The sequence below is a fragment of the Erinaceus europaeus genome, chromosome 7, assembly GCF_950295315.1.
Source record: "Erinaceus europaeus chromosome 7, mEriEur2.1, whole genome shotgun sequence".
Taxonomy (NCBI): Eukaryota; Metazoa; Chordata; class Mammalia; order Eulipotyphla; family Erinaceidae; genus Erinaceus; species Erinaceus europaeus.
Window position 1 is genome coordinate 27777436 of NC_080168.1, and position 20600 is coordinate 27798035.

General features: G+C 39.8%; 1 protein-coding gene across 4 annotated transcripts in view; it reads right to left on the minus strand.

The window, feature by feature from the left end:
• ADAM23 (ADAM metallopeptidase domain 23) overlaps window positions 1-20600 on the minus strand; it is a 215902-nt gene that overhangs the window by 55339 nt on the left and 139963 nt on the right. For all 4 annotated transcript variants that reach the window (XM_060194041.1, XM_007520191.3, XM_060194042.1 and 1 more), the window contains exons 10-14: window positions 13435-13506; window positions 9970-10133; window positions 6993-7077; window positions 5524-5614; window positions 2328-2376 (exon numbers count right to left, since the gene is read on the minus strand). In XM_060194041.1, coding sequence (XP_060050024.1) covers window positions 2328-2376; window positions 5524-5614; window positions 6993-7077; window positions 9970-10133; window positions 13435-13506 — 461 coding nt within the window. The remainder of the gene's footprint in view (window positions 1-2327; window positions 2377-5523; window positions 5615-6992; window positions 7078-9969; window positions 10134-13434; window positions 13507-20600) is intronic.

Here is a 20600-nt window from a genome sequence, read left to right on the forward strand (position 1 = left end):
TGGACTATAATAAGAGCTTCTGTGTGATTTGACCATTGAAAATCTTATCTCTACGTCAGTATGTATGCAAATAGATAGAATAAACAGAATTACAAAGTATTCTTTGGGTATATTTATAGTAGACCTTGATTTGAGAATTATAGGCCACTTATTCTAGGCGTGAAATCTAACAGTTTTATGTCCTGATCCATAAGGCAGTATAAGGGTGTGGATAAAGTCTGCCACTGTTGTCAGTAATTTTGTGTAACGATAGAGAAATTGTGTACTTGAGAAAACAAATTCTAACTTTTGATCATTTTATTATATCCCATGGGTAGGCAGTCCAAAAACTTATGAAAAAATGGGAGGCTAACCTCTTCAGAACCCCATCCCATTAGGGAAAGGTAGAAACCAAAAGAGAAGCAACTACAGAAGCCAGACTCACACCTCCTACATCCCAAAAAGGATTTTGGTCCATACTCTCAGTGGGGAAAAAATATTAAGGGGAGATAAGTAGAGGGCTCTGAAACCCAGTTCCATCAGGACTGAGAGTAAGGGAAAAAGGAAGGACACTCAGTAGTAGTAATAGGTATAGATGTGACTTAAAATGGAAGAGAAGGCAAGACTATAGAAAAAAAATGTCACACACACACACACACACACACACACACACACAGTTATAGAAATAATAGTCAGCCCATATCTGACCTTGGGAGAACCACTGCAGTTTCCAAAGGAGGGGATGGGGGACACAGAATTCTGGTGGTAGGAACTGTACTCGTTATTTTGTAATTTTGTAAATCACTAGTAAATTTTTTTGTTTGGTTACTGATTTTTATGCTTAATAAATCCATTTTGGGCAAGCAAAAAAAATCAAGAGGTTAGAAAACAGAAGACATCACTGTATAGAACCAATTTAATAACTTTCTGAGAGTACTCAAAAAGCCTGTATAAGTCATAAAACTGTGGTAGAATAGGAAGGAAACCATGAATATCAACCATTCCAAGTTTGGTGTTTTTAAAATTTTTTAAATTTAAAAAAATTTCCCCCTTTTGTTGCCCTTGTTGTTTATCGTCATTGTTGTTGTTATTGATGTTGCTGTTGTTCGATAGGACAGAAAGAAATGGAGAGAGGAGGGGAGGACAGAGGGGGAGAGAAAGATAGAGACCTGCAGACCTCCTGCTTCACCGCTTGTGAAGCGACTCCCCTGAAAGTGGGGAGCCGGGGGCTCGAACCAGGATCCTGATGCCAGTCCTTGCACTTCCTGCCATGTGCGCTTAACCTGCTGCGCCACTGCCCGGCTCCCCCATTCCAAGTTTCAACTTCATATCTAGGAATATATATTCTTGAGATGCAAAATGAAAAGGAGCAAGCACAGGATGGAAGAAATAGTATAAATGGTTATGCAAAAGACCTTCATTTCTGAAGCATCATAGGTTCCATGTTCAATCTCCAGGACCACCATAAGCCAGAGCTGAGCAGTGCTCTGGGGGGAAAAATAAAACAAACAAACAAAAACACCAAGCATAATGGATGACTTATGGTAGAAGAGTATGGACGATGGAAAGACTCCTATATACAAGCAGTTTGGGGCCTCTAGCAACCCAGGCTCATGGGGCAGGGATAGATCAGAAATGATCCATGTGTTGAGCAGATGTCTGGCAAGGGTAAAGAAAATAGGAGAGGCCTCTCCCATCTGCTAGGAATAAGGGTCTGAGTAGAGGTTCCCAAAGGAAAGAGGCCCCTGGGAAAGCAGGCAGTGTTTCCAGGCCTTGGATCATGGAAGCAACGTTCTAGGGAAGTTGTTTAGTTTACAAAAATCAAAGAGGAGGAGGGGAAGGAGGGAGGAAGGGGAGATAAGAGAAAATGTTGAAATGTCTATAAGTGGAAAGACTACTTAAACACATATAATCTGCTCTAAAAGCTTTATGTATTATACAAGCAGTATAGTATGATTTTTATTACAGTAAACATGTCTATTTACAAGTTCCTTAAAATATAAATTGATGACTAAATTGATTTTCACTGACTGCTTTAGGGAGACAACCAGCTTTTATTCTAAGTGTACTGAAAAATTAATGCTTCTACTAAACTTAGAAGCACTTAATATGCTTCCTTCAAGGGTTAATAGTAGTTGTTATAGTTTACTCTTATTATCAACCTTAAATAAAAAATTAAAATATAAAGTGAATTAATACTTCCATTTACAAAATATCCAATAATGAATTATTGATTTTATATTCAAAGCTCTCAGACTGAGAAACCAGTGCTCGAGAGAGTGTATATCCAGCTACAAGGAGCAACTTCACTAAAGGCTTATGAGAAACAAAGTACAATGAAAACTTACCCTGTTTCCTCCATGATGCAGCCACCCCAGGATTCTGTGCAGTCACATTCTGATCCAATGAAACAAGAAAAATAACACAAGAAAAGAGAAACAGTGCAAGTGACGTCGTCAGCTTGCATTATAGCTTTTGAAATAACTACTTCCATATCAAAGAGATTCAGAATGTAAAGTAGTTCTGAACAAAATCTATTTATTTTCTTTTAATTCAATACTTTTGTATCTTTTCCTAAGATAAAAGCAGGTGAGAACTAAAATTATAGCTCTTTATTAAACTAGAAAACTCACTTAAGCGCTTAGTTCTAATACTTAATGAAAAGTACCCTGACCTAGAACTCAGAAAGCATGCATTCTGAGGAATGAATCTCATAGGCAAGCAACTTAGCATTTCTTTTTTAATTGGGGAGGGGATTAATAGTTTACAGTAAATAGAGTTGTTGACACATGTATAAAATTTCTCAGTTTTCTATAAAACACTCTCATTGCCAGCCTAGGTCCTCCTCCAACATCATGCACTAGGATCTGAAAGTCCACCCCCCACCAGTCACCCCCTAGTCCTTTACTTTGATGCAATACACCAGACCTAGGGCAAGTTCTACTTTGTGTTTCCCAGTCTTAGATCGCAAGAGTTTCCATACTAAAGTGGGAAATATAGCTCTCTGTTCAGAGTGGTTGTAAGATTGTCATGAGAGGGTCTGTTGCGTGCTATCTGTGAGCTATAAACCCTGCACAGATGCAATGTGTCATCACTGAAGTCTTTTTAAAAAAATATTTATTTACTTTCCCTTTTGTAGCCCTTGTTGCTTTTTATTGTTGTTACTGATGTCCTCGTTGTTAGATAGGACAGAGAGAGAAATGGAGAGAGGAGGGGAAGACAGAGAAAGGGAGAGAAAGATAGACACCTGCAGACCTGCTTCATGGCCTGTGAAGCGACCCCCCTGCAGGTGGGGAGCCAGGGGCTAGAACCGGGATCCTTACGCTGGTTCTTGTGCTTTGTGCCATGTATGCTTAACCCGCTGTGCTACTGCCCGACTCCCATCACTGAAGTCTTATTAACAAAGCACATGGAAATTCGAGATGAGAATTCAATTTGCAAGAGTCAAAAAGTAAGGGTTTGCCAGCGACTTGGAAAAGCCACTATGCTAAAAGTTTAGTAAATGAGAATAATCAAAACAGATGGTAAATGCTCATCAAATTAAGGAGTGATCATAAACTTAACATAAATACTAAATATTGTCTACAGTCATAGACCCTTGAGCTCAATACTAAATATCACACTGCTATTGTGATGGACCGTTCATTGCCTTTGTATGTCTCCTCATTCTCCCCCCCCCTCTTTCCATAGAAAAAGATATCTTTAAAGAAAGACGTACAAATTAATTTTAAAGGTAAATTCAAAATTCAACACAAAGTTCAGAACCTAGCAATTCTGTGGATTTGCAATTCACAAAAGAAGAAGGAATTGTTGGCAGAAGAGCATCAGCCTGGAATCCTAGTTCTCACCCTCCGCCAGCATCCAACTCAGTAACAGCTCTCAGCTGACTCCATCGCTGGTCTTTTCTCAGCTCTGGGCTTTTAAATAAGCCTATAAAACTGGTCCTACTGCTTTCTGTCTTTAATACATCTATGCCAGATGCTGGATCTCAAAACACCTCCTTTAATGGGTACTACTTGTTTCCTTGGGAAAACAAATACTCTGAGTTTGATGTTAATAAGGAAAAGTTTGTGGGGATTTGCTAAATACCAACAGACTTAATATACCTATAAAGTGATGTCTTAATGTGCCCATAAAGGGAACTGAGAAATCCCTGAATATCTATTTTGTTTCAATTTCCATAATACTATACATTCATGACAATTACTCAATAGTAGCAGGCAAAGTATGAAATATCAAAGTATTTATTTGTCCTTTTCTTCCTAGGGAAGGAAGACCTTTACTAGCAGTGTCTGGCATTGTCACAGAGGGGATAAAGTTTCTACTTAATTTCTTATACAGACAATTATCTGAGCAAACATATGATATAAATCTTTACCCACAGAATCACATAATGTCTTCTGTGGGGCCTGGGTACTTTTTGTTTTCTGCCACAAAATGAATTAGAAATCCCATTTCAGTGTTGTGCTGTTAGAAAAGGAATATTGATTTTAAAAGAAATTTAAAATTTCTATCCTGATCACTCCTTTCTTACAAGGCCCAAGAAGCAGAAAGTTTCTCATGGACCTCAAAAAACTACCATGGGGGAGTCGGGCGGTAGTGCAGCGGGTTAAGCGCACATGACGCAAAGCACAAGGACTGGCATAAGGATCCCGGTTCGAGCGCCCAACTCCCCACCTATAGGGGAGTTGCTTCACAGGCGGTGAAGCAGCTCTGCAGGTGTCTATCTTTCTCCCTCCCTCTCTGTCTTCCCCTCCTCTCTCTATTTCTCTCTGTTCTATCCAACATCAACAACAATAATAACTACAACAATAAAACAAGGGCAACAAAAGGGAATAAATAAATAAATAAATAAGTAAGAAAAAAAAAAACCCACCATGGACCACAGTCAACTTGTCAGTCCTATCTTTCCATTTACCTATCTGATTGATGAAGAGACTGACGCCTAACACTCACTCCATTTTCCTACTCAATAGGACCTGTCTTCCCACTAGAGGTGAGTGCTATTCCCTGCCTCTGGCCAAATGCTTGGAAGACCCTACCAGACAGGGCCTGCCTATGAGACTTCTCTGATTCTTCTGAAGGAACTATAGGCCAAATCTAGAGGGAGAAATGTAAGTAGGTAAGTAGATATGTAGTAGACTCTATGTGCCTTTTTGACTCTAGGTCTCAGCTAATGCCTGATCCAAGTCTACTGATTAATAAGGTATCTTATATTCAACTCATCTAGCATCTTATATTCAACCAGTTTGTACCTAGGGGGTGAGTACTCACTAGCCCAATCCTAACATCATTCAGTGAGAGGAAAAGCTAATTACATTCTGAGAAAGTGACTATGATTTCATAAATTTTGAAAGGAATATTCTTACAATCCCAACAGTCTAGAAATCATCTTGAGCTGCTCATTTGATAATCAATTTAAAGGAAGGAGATATACTACCATCAAATTATCAAGACTTAAGAGTGGAAAACATTTATTCAGCAAACATATATCATACAGACAGAATGGTTCATGAAAGTTAAAAAGAAGGTCGATGTACATACTTAGCTTTCTGCTAGAAGGTTCCCATTGGATTCCAAGGTTTTGAGCCAGACTTTGTGATAATACTTGTGCCACTGCCATTGGAAGACCATACTGGTTTTCAGAGTTGGAAGTGTGTGGGGAACATTTGAGAGAGTGCACAAAGCTAGTTATTATTTCTTAATCATTACCAGATATCATCTTAGCTCCCTTATACAGAGCCTCACAGCATCAAAAGACAACATCTGTTCCTGATCACTCCTTTTTTACAATGAGGCCCAAGAAGCAGAAAGTCTTTCTCCTAGGATAGCATCTCTCAGATATTAATGCTTTCACAGAGACACACACAAAAAAGTCATAAAAGGCTGTGTCCCAGTTCAACTCAAAGCAAGCCAAGAATAAATACAACTTACTACAAATATGCCATTAGCGCTTTCCACTGAATGGATTGTTATTAGGGTGGCATATTCCAGCACTGAAAAGGTTTAGACATAGCTGGTTTGGTTTTAAGGCACTACCATAAACTCTCATAAGAATTTCCTTTATAAAAACAAAGGTAAGTGAATCCAAACAGTGAGGTTACAAAAACAATTGTTTCAATACAGATAAGTAGGTAGAAGGCATAAAAATGAAAAATTCACAAAGGGAAAAAAGCAAAGATACAGGGAGCAGGATGTGGTGTACCCAGTAGAGCGTACAAATCACCATGCCCAAGGACCTGGGTTCAAGCCATATCTTGGATGGGGGGCGGGAGGGCTTCACAAGTGGTGAAGCAGTGTTTCAGGCATCCCATCCCTCTCAAGTTCTGTCTCTATTAAAAAAAAAGGGGGGGGGGGAGTCGGGCTGTAGCGCAGCGGGTTAAGCGCAGGTGGTGCAAAGCACGAGGACCAGCATAAGGATCCCGGTTCGAACCCCGGCTCCCCACCTGCAGGGGAGTCGCTTCACAGGTGGTGAAGCAGGTCTGCAGGTGTCTATCTTTCTCTCCTCCTCTCTGTCTTCCCCTCCTCTCTCCATTTCTCTCTGTCCTATCCAACAACGACGACAACAACAATAATAACTACAACAATAAAACAATAAGGGCAATAAAAGGGAATAAATAAATAAAATTAAAAAAATATATATATAAAAAGGAAGAAAAAAAAGATAATGATCAGATAGAATCATGTATACTCAGGTTTAAATGAGTTAAATCTAACATGGCCCAAAGAGCATTATAACTGAAAAACTAAAGGGGGGAAGTATGTTTATTAAACCTTGTCTACAGAGGCTAAAATACCCCTGGGTTTTGGATTTGCCTACTACATATGAAAACCTATCACTACGGAAGAATCCATTTCATAACTCTGAAAACCTCTTTGGGCTCTATTTACTAATATAAACCACGATTAGTATACTTTCATGTCATTATCATTCAAAAAGAAAAGGCCTGAACATAGTGAAGGGATCATATGTAAAGGTTATGCTTTATTTGAAGAAAATGGATAAAATTTACCTCATTCACACCAACTCCCCTTGTCTGAGAACAGACACCTCCAAAGTAACTCAGGCTGCTTCTCTTGTAATGGAATGTTACACGCCTAAAATGGGGGGAAAATGCTGTTAGGAACTCAGTGAAAGGACCACGACATGAACGACATAAACTATGGTAATACATGCTGAACATTCTTTTTATTTTACCAGAGCATTGCTCAGCTCTGGTTCATGGTGATGCGGGGGATTGACTCTCAGGCTTGAGAGTCTCTTTGCATAACCAGTATGCTATCTGGCTCCACCATACCCATGCTCCTTCAAAAAAAATGAAAATTAAAAAGAAAAAAATGTGTATTTAAGTACTGTTAAATCAATGGTATGCTAAATAATCTCAGCTGGACAAACAGTAACTGAGTGCCTACTAGGCATGTAGTGGGCACAAGAACTGCAATTACAGAGATAAACTGAGCATGGCCTGGATATTGTTCTCATAGACGTGATCTATTTGTTATAAAAAATGTTATGATTATTTTAGATTGCCAAGTAAAGATTAGAGAAAAAGAGAACTCTGCATTGGTTGTAGGACAATGTATTGGAGAACTATTGGAAAGCACCTTCACCCTAAGTGGAGGGTAACTCATTATATTTAAACAAAAGGATAATGTCTTCCTTGACTAGTGATAACAAGTTTCTATTTCATTCAGTAGTTTTATCTCCAAAGGTTATATCGGCTAGGCTCTCCTTCAGCTTAGTGTGGTCATATGACTGAGATCTGGCAAATGATTTAAAGGCAGAGGTATGGAGAAACTGAGAGGCAAAGGAGGAGGGGTAGGGGTAGAGAGATAGAGAAAGAGACAGAGAGAGAGAGAGACGCCTGCAGCATTGCTTCACTGCTTGTGAAGGTTCTTCCCAGCAGGTGGAAACTGGGGCCTTTAAACCACATGGCAGCACGTGTGCTCAACTGGGTAGGCCACCACTTGGCCCCTCATGCGTGCTAGTTTTCAGTACATCCATTGTGGAGCTAGAAGGTGTGTCCTATGGCAGGTCTCCCTGCCTGCCATTCCTGCCAGCTATAATGAAGGCTGGAGCAGAAGGAGCTGTCATGAATCATGTGCTGGCCTTAAAAATGGAGGGTCCAGGGAGTTGGGTGGTAGCGCAGCGGGTAAAGCACATGTGGTGCAAAGTGCAAGGACCTGCATAAGGATCCCAGTTCGAGCCCCCGGCTCCCTACCTGCAGGGGAGTCACTTCACAGGCAGTGAAGCAGGTCTGCAGGTGTCCATCTTTCTCTCCACCTCTCTGTCTTCCCTCCTTTCTCCATTTCTCTCTGTCTTTTCTAACAATGATGACATCAATAATAACTACTACAACAATAAAAAACAAGGACAACAAAAAGGGAAAATAAATAAATATTGTTTAAAAATTGTTAAAAAATGGAGTGTCCAGGGGTAGGAGAAATATACTCTGAAGGCTGATCATTATGTCGCTGTGCTTTTTATGTAACACAGAAAGGCATCACTAAGAGGGGAATGTGAAGTTATGTATTCATATAGCAATAAAGAGATGCAGGTAAAAACGTCTTTCCTCCTGACCATTTTCCTCCTGACGTATACCTGTGAGTTTGATTTTAGTTTTACGTGAGTGTTTGTGAGTGAGTTTGTGTGTGTGTGTGTGTGTGTGTGTGTGTTGTGGCTACACTGGTTTGTAGTGCTGTGTATGTTTGAGAAGTACAGATTCACATTTGAATTGCATCTTATCGCATCACACCTACCACCAAAGTGCTAGTCACCATCCACTGCAGTCCACTGGGTCCCCTCTACCCTCTGTCCTGTGGTAACTTAAGTTCTGCTCTCAGAATCCAAGAATTTGTTTTTTATTTGGGTTTTATGTGTTCTTCTTGGCTTTATTTACTTAGGTCTCAAATATGAATGAGATCACACAGTCTTTGTCTTTCTTATTCTGACTTATTTTGCTTAGCATGAACCATCTAATTTCTAGCCAGGGTGTCACCAATAGCAAGATTACACTTTTTCTTTTCTTTCTTTCTTTCTGTCTTTCTTCCTTTCTTTTTTTGCTGAGTAGTATGTCAATGTGTTCAGTTAATTATGTATCAACAGGCACTTAAGTGTATACTAGATGATACCTCCTATGTAGGAATTGGAAAGTGGCTATCCCGGGAGAGGTGATTGACTCTAAAAGTTCCAAATGAAGTGGGGTCCAGGCTGTGGCACATCTGGTTAAATGCACATATCACTGTGATCAAGAACTTGGGTTCAAGTCCCTGCTCCCCACCCGCAGGGGGGACACTTCATGAGTGGTGAAGTAGGTCTGTAAGGGTCTTTCTGTCTCTCAAACTATCTCCCCTACCCTCTCAATTTCTCTCTGTCCTGACAAATAAAAACAAAGTAGAAAGGAAAGAAAAGAAAAGAAAAGAAAAAAATGGCCTCCAGAAGAGTGGATTTTAGTGTCCAGTGCTGGCGCCAAGCCCCAGTGATAACCCTAGTGACAAAAAATAAAATAAATAAGTTCTAAACAAAGGAACTTTCTGTATTCATGGAAATATTCTGTATTTAGTTTCCCTTAATGGTGGGATAGGTAAAAGAGATTTACAAAAGTCATTTATCTGAACACTTAAGATGTGAATATTAACAGTGTATATGTATTTTACCTCAATAAAAATATTTATTTATTTATTCATTCCCTTTTTGTTGTCCTTGTTGTTTTATTGTTGTCTGTCTTTGTTGTTGGATAGGACAGAGAGAAATGGAGAGAGGAGGGGAAGATAGAGAAGGGGAGAGAAAGATAGACACCTACAGATCTGCTTTACCACCTGTGAATAGACTCCCCTGCAGGTGGGGAGCCGAGGGCTCGAACCGGTATCCTTACCTCGGTCCTTGTGCTTTGTGCCATGTGCGCTTAACCAGCTGCGCTACCGCCTGACTTCCTCAATAAAAATATGTTAAAAGTAGTAAGAGGTCAAGGTGGGACTACGGGTACTTACGAGATGAGGTGCACAGCGTCTGCGTGCTGCTTGATCCGCTGGCGGTATCTGGAGAATTCGTGGAGCATTTGCACGGGGTTGGTGGTGATGTCGATATGATCCTTCTCAGTCCAGGTCTCTACAGCTACCAGGACAACCCTGGTGTTGAGCTGCTCCTTGTAAATCTGAAGGCAGACAACAGGACAGGTGCAGGAGGAAAACACTGGGTCAAACATGCACGATCAGTGATCCAGAGCCAGTGGAACGACACAAGGGGAGGTGAGAGGAGACACGAGGTCATGATTAGCTTATCCTGGACAACCTTCTCTCCCATTCTTTTTTCCAAGAGCAAAAGAAGAAAGAAGGAACAATCACACAACTTGGTTTCAACTCATCTATTTGCCTGCACAGCTATCTTAATCTTAGCACACTGGGTAGGGATGACATTCTCAAGTTCTGAATTTTTTAAAAATTTCTTTATTGGGGGATTAATGTTTTACAGTTGACAGTAAATACAATAGTTTGTACATGCATAACATTTCCCATTTTTCCACAGAACAATACAAGCTCCACTAGGTCCTCTGTCAGCCTTTTCCAGGACCTGTACACTACCCACCCCAGAGCCTTTTACTTTGGTGCAATATACCAATTCCAGTCCAAGTTCTGCTTTCTGTTTTCTCTTCTGATTTTGTTTTTCAACTTCTGCCTGACAGTGAGATCGTCCCATATTCAGTCTTCTGTTTCTGACTTATTTCACTTAACATGATTTCTTCTAGCTCCATCCAAGATGGGCTGAAAATGGTGAAGTCACCATTTTTAATAGCTGAGTGGTATTCCATTGTGTATCTAGAACACAACTTGCTCAGCCACTCATCTGCCGTTGGGACACCTGGGTTGCTTCCAGGTTTTGGCTATTACAAATTGTGCTGCTATGAACATAGGTATATACAAATCTTTTTGGATGGGTGTGTTGGGTTCCTTAGGATATATCTCTAGGGGGCCGCTGGTGGAGCACCTGGTTGAGCACACAGGTTACAATGCATAAGGATATGTCTATAGGAGAGGAATTGCAGGATCATAGGGTAGGTCCATTTCTAGCCTTCTGAGAGTTCTCCAGACTGCTCACCACAGAGGCTGGACCAACTGACATTCCCATGAGCAGTGCAGGAGGGTTTCCTTGTCCCCACAACCTCTCCAGCATTTGTGCTACTATCTTCTGAAAATTTTTTAAGTAAAAGTTCAGTAAAAATCACCTTTCCAAAATTCAGAGGTAGTCACAGGCTGGAGCCCGATATACAGACTCTTGAGTCTCATATGACTGATGATACCTGAAGATTGTTAGAGAGATAACAAAATCCTGAGGCAGGCACCTTGGGCCTGTTTGTCACTGGATGTATGGTTATATGAGAAGAAAACTACACTGCGAGAGAATCATGCACTTGAGTCCAAGAGAGTAGATTTGTGTCATAAACTTAACCTTCAACAAAGGATGGCAGAATCCAGGGAATTCATGGGTAGTATTTGTTTTGTTTTGATTTGTTTTATCAGCGCACTGCTCAGCTCTGCCTGACCTTGGTGCCAGGGATTGAACCTGAAAACTCAGAGCCTCAGGCATTTAAATCCTTTTGCATAACCACTATGCTATCTCTCTGGCCCAGTATCTGCTCTTTAATTTGGATCTAGAAGCTAAATAATTCACACAATTAAACAACTTCCATTAAGCCATACTGTCCTATTTCCAAGCTAATTAAGAATATAATGAGTGGAACACAGGGGGCAGGGGAGGAATATCATCAAGACTAAATCAACCTATTTTACAAGAAACAGAGCACCTTTTGTTTACAACTTAGTCTGCTTCTTCTTCTAGCGTTTGCCACTTAGTCTGCTTAAGATAATACAAAGAAAGCTTAAGATCAATCAAGTTGAAGTGACTAACACAAAGATGCTATCACATAAACAACTTTTGGGGGGGGTGGGAACTGTATTTAATGCTCTCTTTCCCATGTGTATTCCTACTTTATTCCTGAAGGTGGGGGATTAACTCTCCCTGATACTCTGTGGTCACTGACCTACATTATACTTTTAATCAGTCGTACCCAGCAGGCATTGAGTCTTGAATCACATGACGGGAATTTTTAGACTGCTAAAAAGGCAGAAAATAAAGCCCCCCCACCACTTTTTTGAGAAAATAGTATCATTTAGATATTTGGTACTTTACACAAAGTTTTGTTTTGTTTTTTTCCAGTTAAGAGGAAAGGTACAATATCCCATAAAAATAGACTTAGCTGACACAATAGTATTTTGCATACTAACAGAAGTAGGAAGCTATATTTAGTTTATAACTAGTCAAATAAAACTACTTATTTGGAGTATAACAAATGATATTCATACTGTGGAATTCTACGTGAAGCAGGAAAAAAGAAAATGTTGACATAAAGTTTGGTAACTAACAAAATGAGAGGAAAACTACTGGTAAGATTAATAGTTTAGGTTAGAAGCCTTTACAAAGAGATACTCATTTTGCTGTTTCAAATTAGTCCAAGATTGCACCTAATTATGTCATCTAGAAATAAAGAATGAAGCAGCTCACTAATGAGAAAACTAAGAAAACAAATTTGAGTTCCTTAAAAAATTGTAATTCCTATTTTCTATAAGCATACACCATGTCAATCTATTACCAAACTTTAAGACAATATTGGTTCATGTAGTTAAGACAATTATTAGTTCTTCTGCCATATACTTATGACAATAAGCTCAACTGGTTATTGCTATTACCAGAGTTGCATTTATCAAGTGCAATGCTTACTCTTTCTGGGAGCTAACCTGTTATTTCCAGGGTTTTGGTTTCCCATTTGTTCCTGTGAAAATGAAGCTGAGACATCACTTAGAGACCATGCTGATACAACTTTGGAATCGTGAGAACAACTCAGTATTCTCCTGAAATTCTACTAACACTACTCTTTGTGAAGCAGATCACTCTTTTTTTTCCAGTTAAATGAGTTGACAAGTGATATTTTTACTCTAACCAAGAAAACATTACATTAGAAAATAAGTAAGTAGAGGTATTAACCATTCCATCTTGGGCGTGGTGGTGGTAAGATAACCAAGATACTGGGGGCTGGGTGGTAGCACAGCGGGTTAAGCGCACATGAGGCAAAACACAAGGACTGGCATAAGGATCCCAGTTCGAGCCCCTGGCTCCCCACCTGCAGGGGGGTTGCTTCACAAGCTGTGAAGTAGGTCTGCAGGTGTCTATCTTTCTCTCCTTTCTCTCTGTCTTCCCTTCTTCTCTTGATTTCTGTCTGCCCTATGCAACAACAACAACATCAGTAACAATAATAATAACAACAATGATAAACAAGGGCAACAAAAAGGGAAAAATATAGCCTCCAGGAGCAGTGGATTCCTAGTGCAGGCACAGAACCCTAGCGATAGCCCTCAAAGCAAAAACAGAAAAAAGGAAAAAAAGAAAACCTAGATACTTACAGAATCCACAAGGTTGACCACAGACTTTGCAAAGTTGTTGGTGTGAGCATGAGATGAGCGATACTTCTTATACTGCAGCAAGGGGGAAGAGGAGAAAATATCCCAGTCAATGCCAAGTCATAACCTATAATACCTTCCAAAGAGACAACAACTTAAAACAATGACCAATGCACTTACATCAGGAACATTATCTAATAAGCCCTCTGTGGGTCTCTACAGGATCTTGTCTTCAATGTACAACAGCAATGGTAGGGACTCGCCCACTCTCCCAAGGGAGGCTGGGTCAACAGACTCTGCCACTCAAGAAAGACTGGCCCTAAAGTGAGAACAGCCCAAAATGTTTCCAGCTGTGACAATGGAATGCGAGCTCAGACTGACAGGGACTCAGGTTATGTAGGCTCCTGTGCTAAATATGAATAGATATGGGCCCTAGGTCAGATTGATGTGGTCTACCGTTAATGGTACTTAAATACTTTCTTCATATTTGGGAGCTACTCTCTACCTTGATCCAGCTTTCTAATCCTATCCTCAACTCTGACACCAACTTCCCAGACAATACTCCTAGCCCACCTGCATGTTAGCTGTCAGGCTCAGGCAAAAATTACCAAAGTCATGGGCCTCTTGGAATATACCTATAATAGACTTCCTAGCTTCTTTCTACAACAAGACCCTTAGTTCCATCTGCTCTATTCTTACCTTTAGGTTCCTCATTATTTTTTATTTTTTATTTTTTTTTCCCTCCAGGGTTATTGCTGGGCTTGGTGCCTACACCATGAATCCACCACTTCTGGAGGCCATTTTTCCCCCCTTTTCTTGCCCTTGTTGTTGTAGCCTCGTTGTGGTTATTATTATTGTCCTTGTTGACGCTATTCATTGTTGGATAGGACAGAGAGAAATGGAGAGAGGAGGGGAAGACAGAGTGGGGGAGAGAAAGATAGACACCTGCAGACCTGCTTCACCGCCTGTGAAGAGACCCCCCCCTGCAGGTGGGGAGCCGGGGGCTCGAACCGGGATCCCTACGCCGGTCCTTGCGCTTTGCGCCACATGCGCTTAACCCACTGAGCCAGCGCCCGACCCCCTAGGTTCCTCATTATTAAGCAATTTGTCCTACTTTCTTTTTTAATATTTATTTATTTATTCCATTTTGTTGCCCTTGTTGTTTTATTGTTATAGTTATTATTGTTGTTATTGATGTCATCATTGTTGGCTAGGACAGAGAGAAATGGAGAGAGGAGGGGAAGACAGAGAGGAGGAGAGAAAGACAGATACCTGCAGACCTGCTTCACCACCTGTGAAGTGACTCTCTGCAGGTGGGGAGCCAGGGGCTCGAACCGGGATCCTTACACTGGTCCTTGCGCTTTGTGCCACGTGCGCTTAACCTGCTGCGCTACTGCCCAACTCCCCCTACTTTCTATCTTACCACTTTTCAGCCACCAGGTTGCAGAAGCTACCATGACACCATCCTGACTTCCCTTGGCAGGTGAGCTCACCAATGTGTCCTAGAACCCACCTCCCCAGAGCCCTACCCACTAGGGAAAGACAGAAACAGGCTGGGGGCATATGGATTGACCTAATCTGTCAATGTCCATATCTAGCAGAGAAGCAATTACAGAAGCCAGACTTCCCACCTTCTGCACCCCATAAAGAATTTTGGTCCATACTCCTAGAGGGATGAAGAATAGGGAAACTTTCAATGGAAGGGATGGGATACAGAAGTCTGGTGGTGGGAATTGTGTGGAATTGTACCCCTATTATCTTACAATCTTGTTAATCATCATTAAATCACTGATAAAAAATTTAAAAATAAAAAATAATAAAATGATGATCAATGAAGTGTTTCAGCAAATAGAGTACAAAAAATTCTTACGTCCAGGAGACTTTGGGGTCAACCCCTGGCACCACACATGACACATCTGTGCTCTGGTCACTTTTCTCTCTCTCATTAAATAAATCTTTAAAAATTAAAAGTAAAGTGTGCCAATCATTTGTGATTACTTAGTTTTAAGACAGGTAAACTGATAGAAGAATGATGTAACATTAGACGAGCTGGGTGTTTTTTTTTTTTTGCAAAGCATAGTTTGCTCAATTTGAAAATGAGTCTGCCACAGGGGGACCATGCCCCCTACTGGTCCATGCAGCTACATTAAATTATAACCAAGGGGAAAAAAGCTATCCATAATCAAAACCAGACCTTTTAAAAAATATATCTTCAATCATAATTATAAAAACAGTACATCTTTCATAAAAATTAAAGGCATTTCTATAGGGTCTGGGTGGTACGGCACCTGTTTGAGTGCATGCATGTATTATAGTGTGCAAGGACCCAGATTCAAGCCCTGTAAGAGCTGAGGGGTGGGTCTTCAAGAGAGGTGAAGCAAAGCTGCAGGCATCTTTCTCTCTCTCTCTCCCCCCCTTTCACTCTCAATTCCTCTGTCTCTATTAAATAAAATATACCAAAAAATTTAAAAAGCATTTCTATACTAGTAATACATGATAGATGTCTTTATTTTATTTATAAAATGGAAACACCGGCAAGTCCATAGGACAAAAGGGTACAATTCCACACAATTCCCACCACCAGAACTCCATATCCCATTCCCTCCCCGATAGCTTTCCCATTCATTAACCCTCTGGGAGTATGGACCCAGGGTCATTGCGGGATGCAGAAGGTGGATGGTCTGGCTTCTATAATTGCTTCCCCGCTGAACATTGGTGTTGGCAGGTCGATCCATATGCCCAGTCTCCCTCTCTCCCTCTCCCTCTCCCTCTCCCTCTCCCTCTCCCTCTCCCTCTCCCTCTCCCTCTCCCTCTCTCTCTCTCAGTGGGGCAGAGCTCTGGGGAAGCAGGACTCCAGGACACAGACTTTTTTTGTCCTCCTCTGTCTACTTCCACACACATTCTTTATGTGTATGCTTATTGTATATATATATATATGTATATGTGTGAGCCCTTTCATTTTCTGTCTACCTGTTACTAAGACCATCAATAAATGTTTTCATGATTACGTACCTCATAGTTTTATACCAAATCTTCTGGTAACTTATGGTAAACTAATAATGTTTTTAGTAGCATTTACTGACTCACAACTGTTGGGTGTAAAATATGCTATGGCTGGAATGTTTTGAGTTCCTCACATACCTAATGATGCATTGGGGTCTTTGGAAGTGCTGAGGTCATGAGATAAAGCCCTTCTAAATGGGATTAATGTCTTATGAAAGAAGCTCCACCAAGATCTTAAGCCCCTTTCATCAAGTGAGAACAGAATACGATGGTTATGTGAGAAGGTACAGGTTATAAAGCAGAAGACTCCATGTCTTGATCTTGAAATCCCTGTGAGAAATAAATGTGTGCCATTCATATACTACCCAACCTGTGATGGTATATATATATATCCAGATTCAGACTTTATGTCATGCTAGATCATAATCTAATCAAAACCTATTTAGGAGGCCAGGCAGTGGCATACTGGGTTAAGGGCAAAGGCCGGTGCAAGGATCCAGGTTCAATCCCCCCAGTTACTCAGCTGCAACCTCATGTGCGGGGAAGCAGGCCTTCAGGTGTCTTTCTCTCTCCCTCTCCATCTTCTTTCCTCTCCCAACTTCTCTCTGTCCTAGCCAAATAAATAAATAAGCAATATTTATATGTTCTTAATAGTAAACCTTAGCGTGCATATATGAATCAGAAAATATGATCCTGATCTTAGGAATGTTTGGGATTTTAACATATTTTTTAACTGAGGATAAGAAAAACTTACTGTAAATAATTTAACTTTTTTTTTCTTCCCTCACTGGGTCTTGGTGCCTACACTACAAATCCACAGCTCCTGGTGGCCTTTTTTGTTTGTTTCCATTGTTGTTATTGTTGGATAGGTCAGAGAGAAACTGAAAGAGGAGGGGAAGACAGAGAGAGGGAAAGAAAGATAAACACCTGCAGATCTGCTTCACTGCTTGTGAAGTGATTCCCCTGAAGGTGGGGAGCCGGGAGCTCAAACCGAGGTCCTTACGCTGCTCCTTGCACTTATGCACTATGTGTGCTTAACCTAATGCGCTACCGACTGGCCCCCAATAGCTTAATATTTTAAGTTGCCCAGAAAATTCCTCAATTATTTCTGAAAAACTTCAAAGATATCTTAAAAAATAAAAGCAAAATTTCAACATTAAGTGTCTCCGAGCTAGTGAAACTAGAGAGGGGAAGCAATTCTATAACATAGTAAATGTACTAAGTGCCAACGAATTGCTCACTAAAATAAAAATCTTGACTAAGAAACATGAATCACTAAAAAAGAAAACATTAGCTGACACCAATTACTAGAATGCAGAGGCACTGCATATATTTTAAGATAAATTTTATTTTGTGTATGAACATTAATTTGTCCTCTCAGGAGACTTTTTTCTTATAATTTAATGATGATGAGAAGCATGACATGCAAGTCAAAAAATTAGCAAAATGAGGTCTTTAAAAGTCAAACACAATGTGTTAAGTGTTTTCATGTAGGTATGTGAGCTTCCTTTCTAAAATGTTACTCTGCCTGCGATGAAATGAGTACTTCAGAAAGAGTTAAGAAACAAAGACAGATAAACTTGTTGGGAAACTTTACAGTAGTCTAGGTCAAAGACAGCACACACTGGACATTTGTAAAGAGATCTGCACAGAATTAAAACATACTACTAAAACAGATGTTATAAAACTTCCTGCTACAAAGCTGTAGGGGATGAAGAAGAGAAGAATGAAAGATTGTTCCTAGATTTCAAACTTGAATGTGTGGAGGGGATAGTGTTGACATTTACAAATAATGAAATTGACTACAGAGGTGACTTAGCCATAGACTGCAGGATTTGCATGCCTGATGTCTTGAGTTTGATCCCAGTTTCCACATATACCACAGTGATTCTCTCTCTCTCTCTCTCTCTCACATACACACACACACACACACACACACACACACACACACACACACACACACACAAATAAATCTTTAAAATAAAATAATGGCAAAGACTAAGGGGAAAGAAATTTAGGAATCAGGAAGGTAAAAATACTGATAAACGAGGACTGGGTGATGGTGTAAAATATACACCCAGGTGGGTGCATATTTTACAATGCACAAGGACCCAGGTTCAAGCTCCTATTCCCCATCTGCAGGGGGAAAGCCTCATGAGCAGCGAAACAGTGCTGCAAATGTCTTACTTTCTCTTTCCCTCTCTATCATTCCCTTCCCTCTCAGTTTCTATCAAATAAATAAATAAATAAATAAATAAAATATTATAAAGAACACTGATATAGAAATGTGAGATTCCTAATTTGATATTAAAGTATAGGTGTCACTTGGGCAGTTGGATAGATAAATATGGGACCCAGCAGGCTAGAGATATAAACTGATGAATTTGAAGTCACAACATAACTTAATAGACTTGAAACTGGAAGTCTTTACTTAGGAGAGGAAAGAAAGAAAAGAGAGCCCCAACCCAAGAGGTCCCCAGCAACTCTCAAGGCAACAGATTAAGAAGAAATGACCAGGGACCCGGTGGTGGCGCACCTGGTTGAGCTCACATGTTACAGTGCGCAAAGACCTGGGTTCGAGCCTCTGGTCCCCACCTCCAAGGGGAAAGCTTTGTGAGTGGTGAAGCAGGGCTGCAGGTGTTTCTCTGTCTCTCTCCCTTCCTATCACCCCCTTCTCTCTCAATTTCCAGCTGTCCCTATCCAATAAATGAAAAAAGAAAAAAAAAAGTCCAGTGAAATGGAAAAGTCATTGTGTTTCACAGAAACCAAGCAATGAAGAAAATGTTTCAAATAAGAATGTAATCAATTGTGTCCAGTATTCCTGAGAGAGCAAGAAGGGAATACTGGCCACAAGGCATGATCATTCTGAAGTTCCATTTAATTGAGCACTCAAAATTCTGTAGAAACTATAATTACAGTGTTTCCCCTGCAACAAAACATTTGCTATTCACAATTCTGTGAGGCGCGTTCTATTACTTCCATTTTATGAATGTGGTAACTGAAGCACAGGGGACAAATAGTTTATCTAGGATAAGTAAAACTCAGAGATAAATAAAACTGTCCAGTAAATAAGGCTAAGATAGAAAAATACTGTGTTCTTACACTTACTGAGTTATGCATAAGGAGTTAGCAAATATGTAAATAAAACATTTGCTTTTATGCATTTTAAAAAGCTCTATCAATTATACTTTGCTTAAGTGACTTAGAAATATTTTGAAATCCTTATAAAGATTATAATTGGTTCATAAGTTAGGTTGTGTCAGCCAGTTATTGAAGTGTTTCTAAAAAAGTGAGGAATTTTTTTTTCTAATTGAAAGTCATTGGTATTTTGGTGGTCATTCAAAATGAGGTATTAGAATTTTTTTTTTATTTGAACCCAATATTAGGTTACCCTGAATAAAAGAGGAAAGGCTGAATGCAAATGTAGATGTTTCTGTTTCCTGAAATGAATAAGAACTAATTTTGTGCCTAGAGAAAAATGCATGCTCTCCATTTGTGATAAAACTTACTTTTTTTTAGATTACTTAAAATAATTCACATTTAAAGTGGCAAATTCTTTTTTCCTTCCTAAACAAATACAATCTTTATAAAATTTTCTTTTAAATAAAAGTGAAAAGTAAACCTTGATTTTAACCCAGGGGGTAGGAGTTATTTAAATAACTGTGATGCTTTATCTAGAACAAAGATTGTAAAATGAGTACTCTTGGTGGAATGGTCATCCTAGAGCCCAACAGAAAGCCTCCAAATAATAAACAGTAGGTGCTAATTAACTTAATTAAGTTAAATTGCTACTTAACTTAGTTAAATTCAGCACGTGAATTTAAATACATTTATTCATGTTCTGGTTTACTACTTGTTTGTGGAAATCAAAATAAGAAAGTAGGGGTCTAGGAGGTGGTGATAAAGCTTTGAACTCTCAAGCACCAGTTCCCTGATATCACATGTACCTGAAGATGTTTGGCTGCGGAGTTCTGGACTGGACAACAAGAAAGGGCCCTCTTGCAATGTTTGTGATAGTTATCGATTCTGCGTCTCCTAACATATATCAGGAAGTTTATTTCAATGTAACTAGTATATGAAATAAAGCTGTGTACAAAATTAAGAAGTATTCTATTGAGTAATATCCAACATGACTGATTAGTACTTGGTAATTGATGAGAAACAGT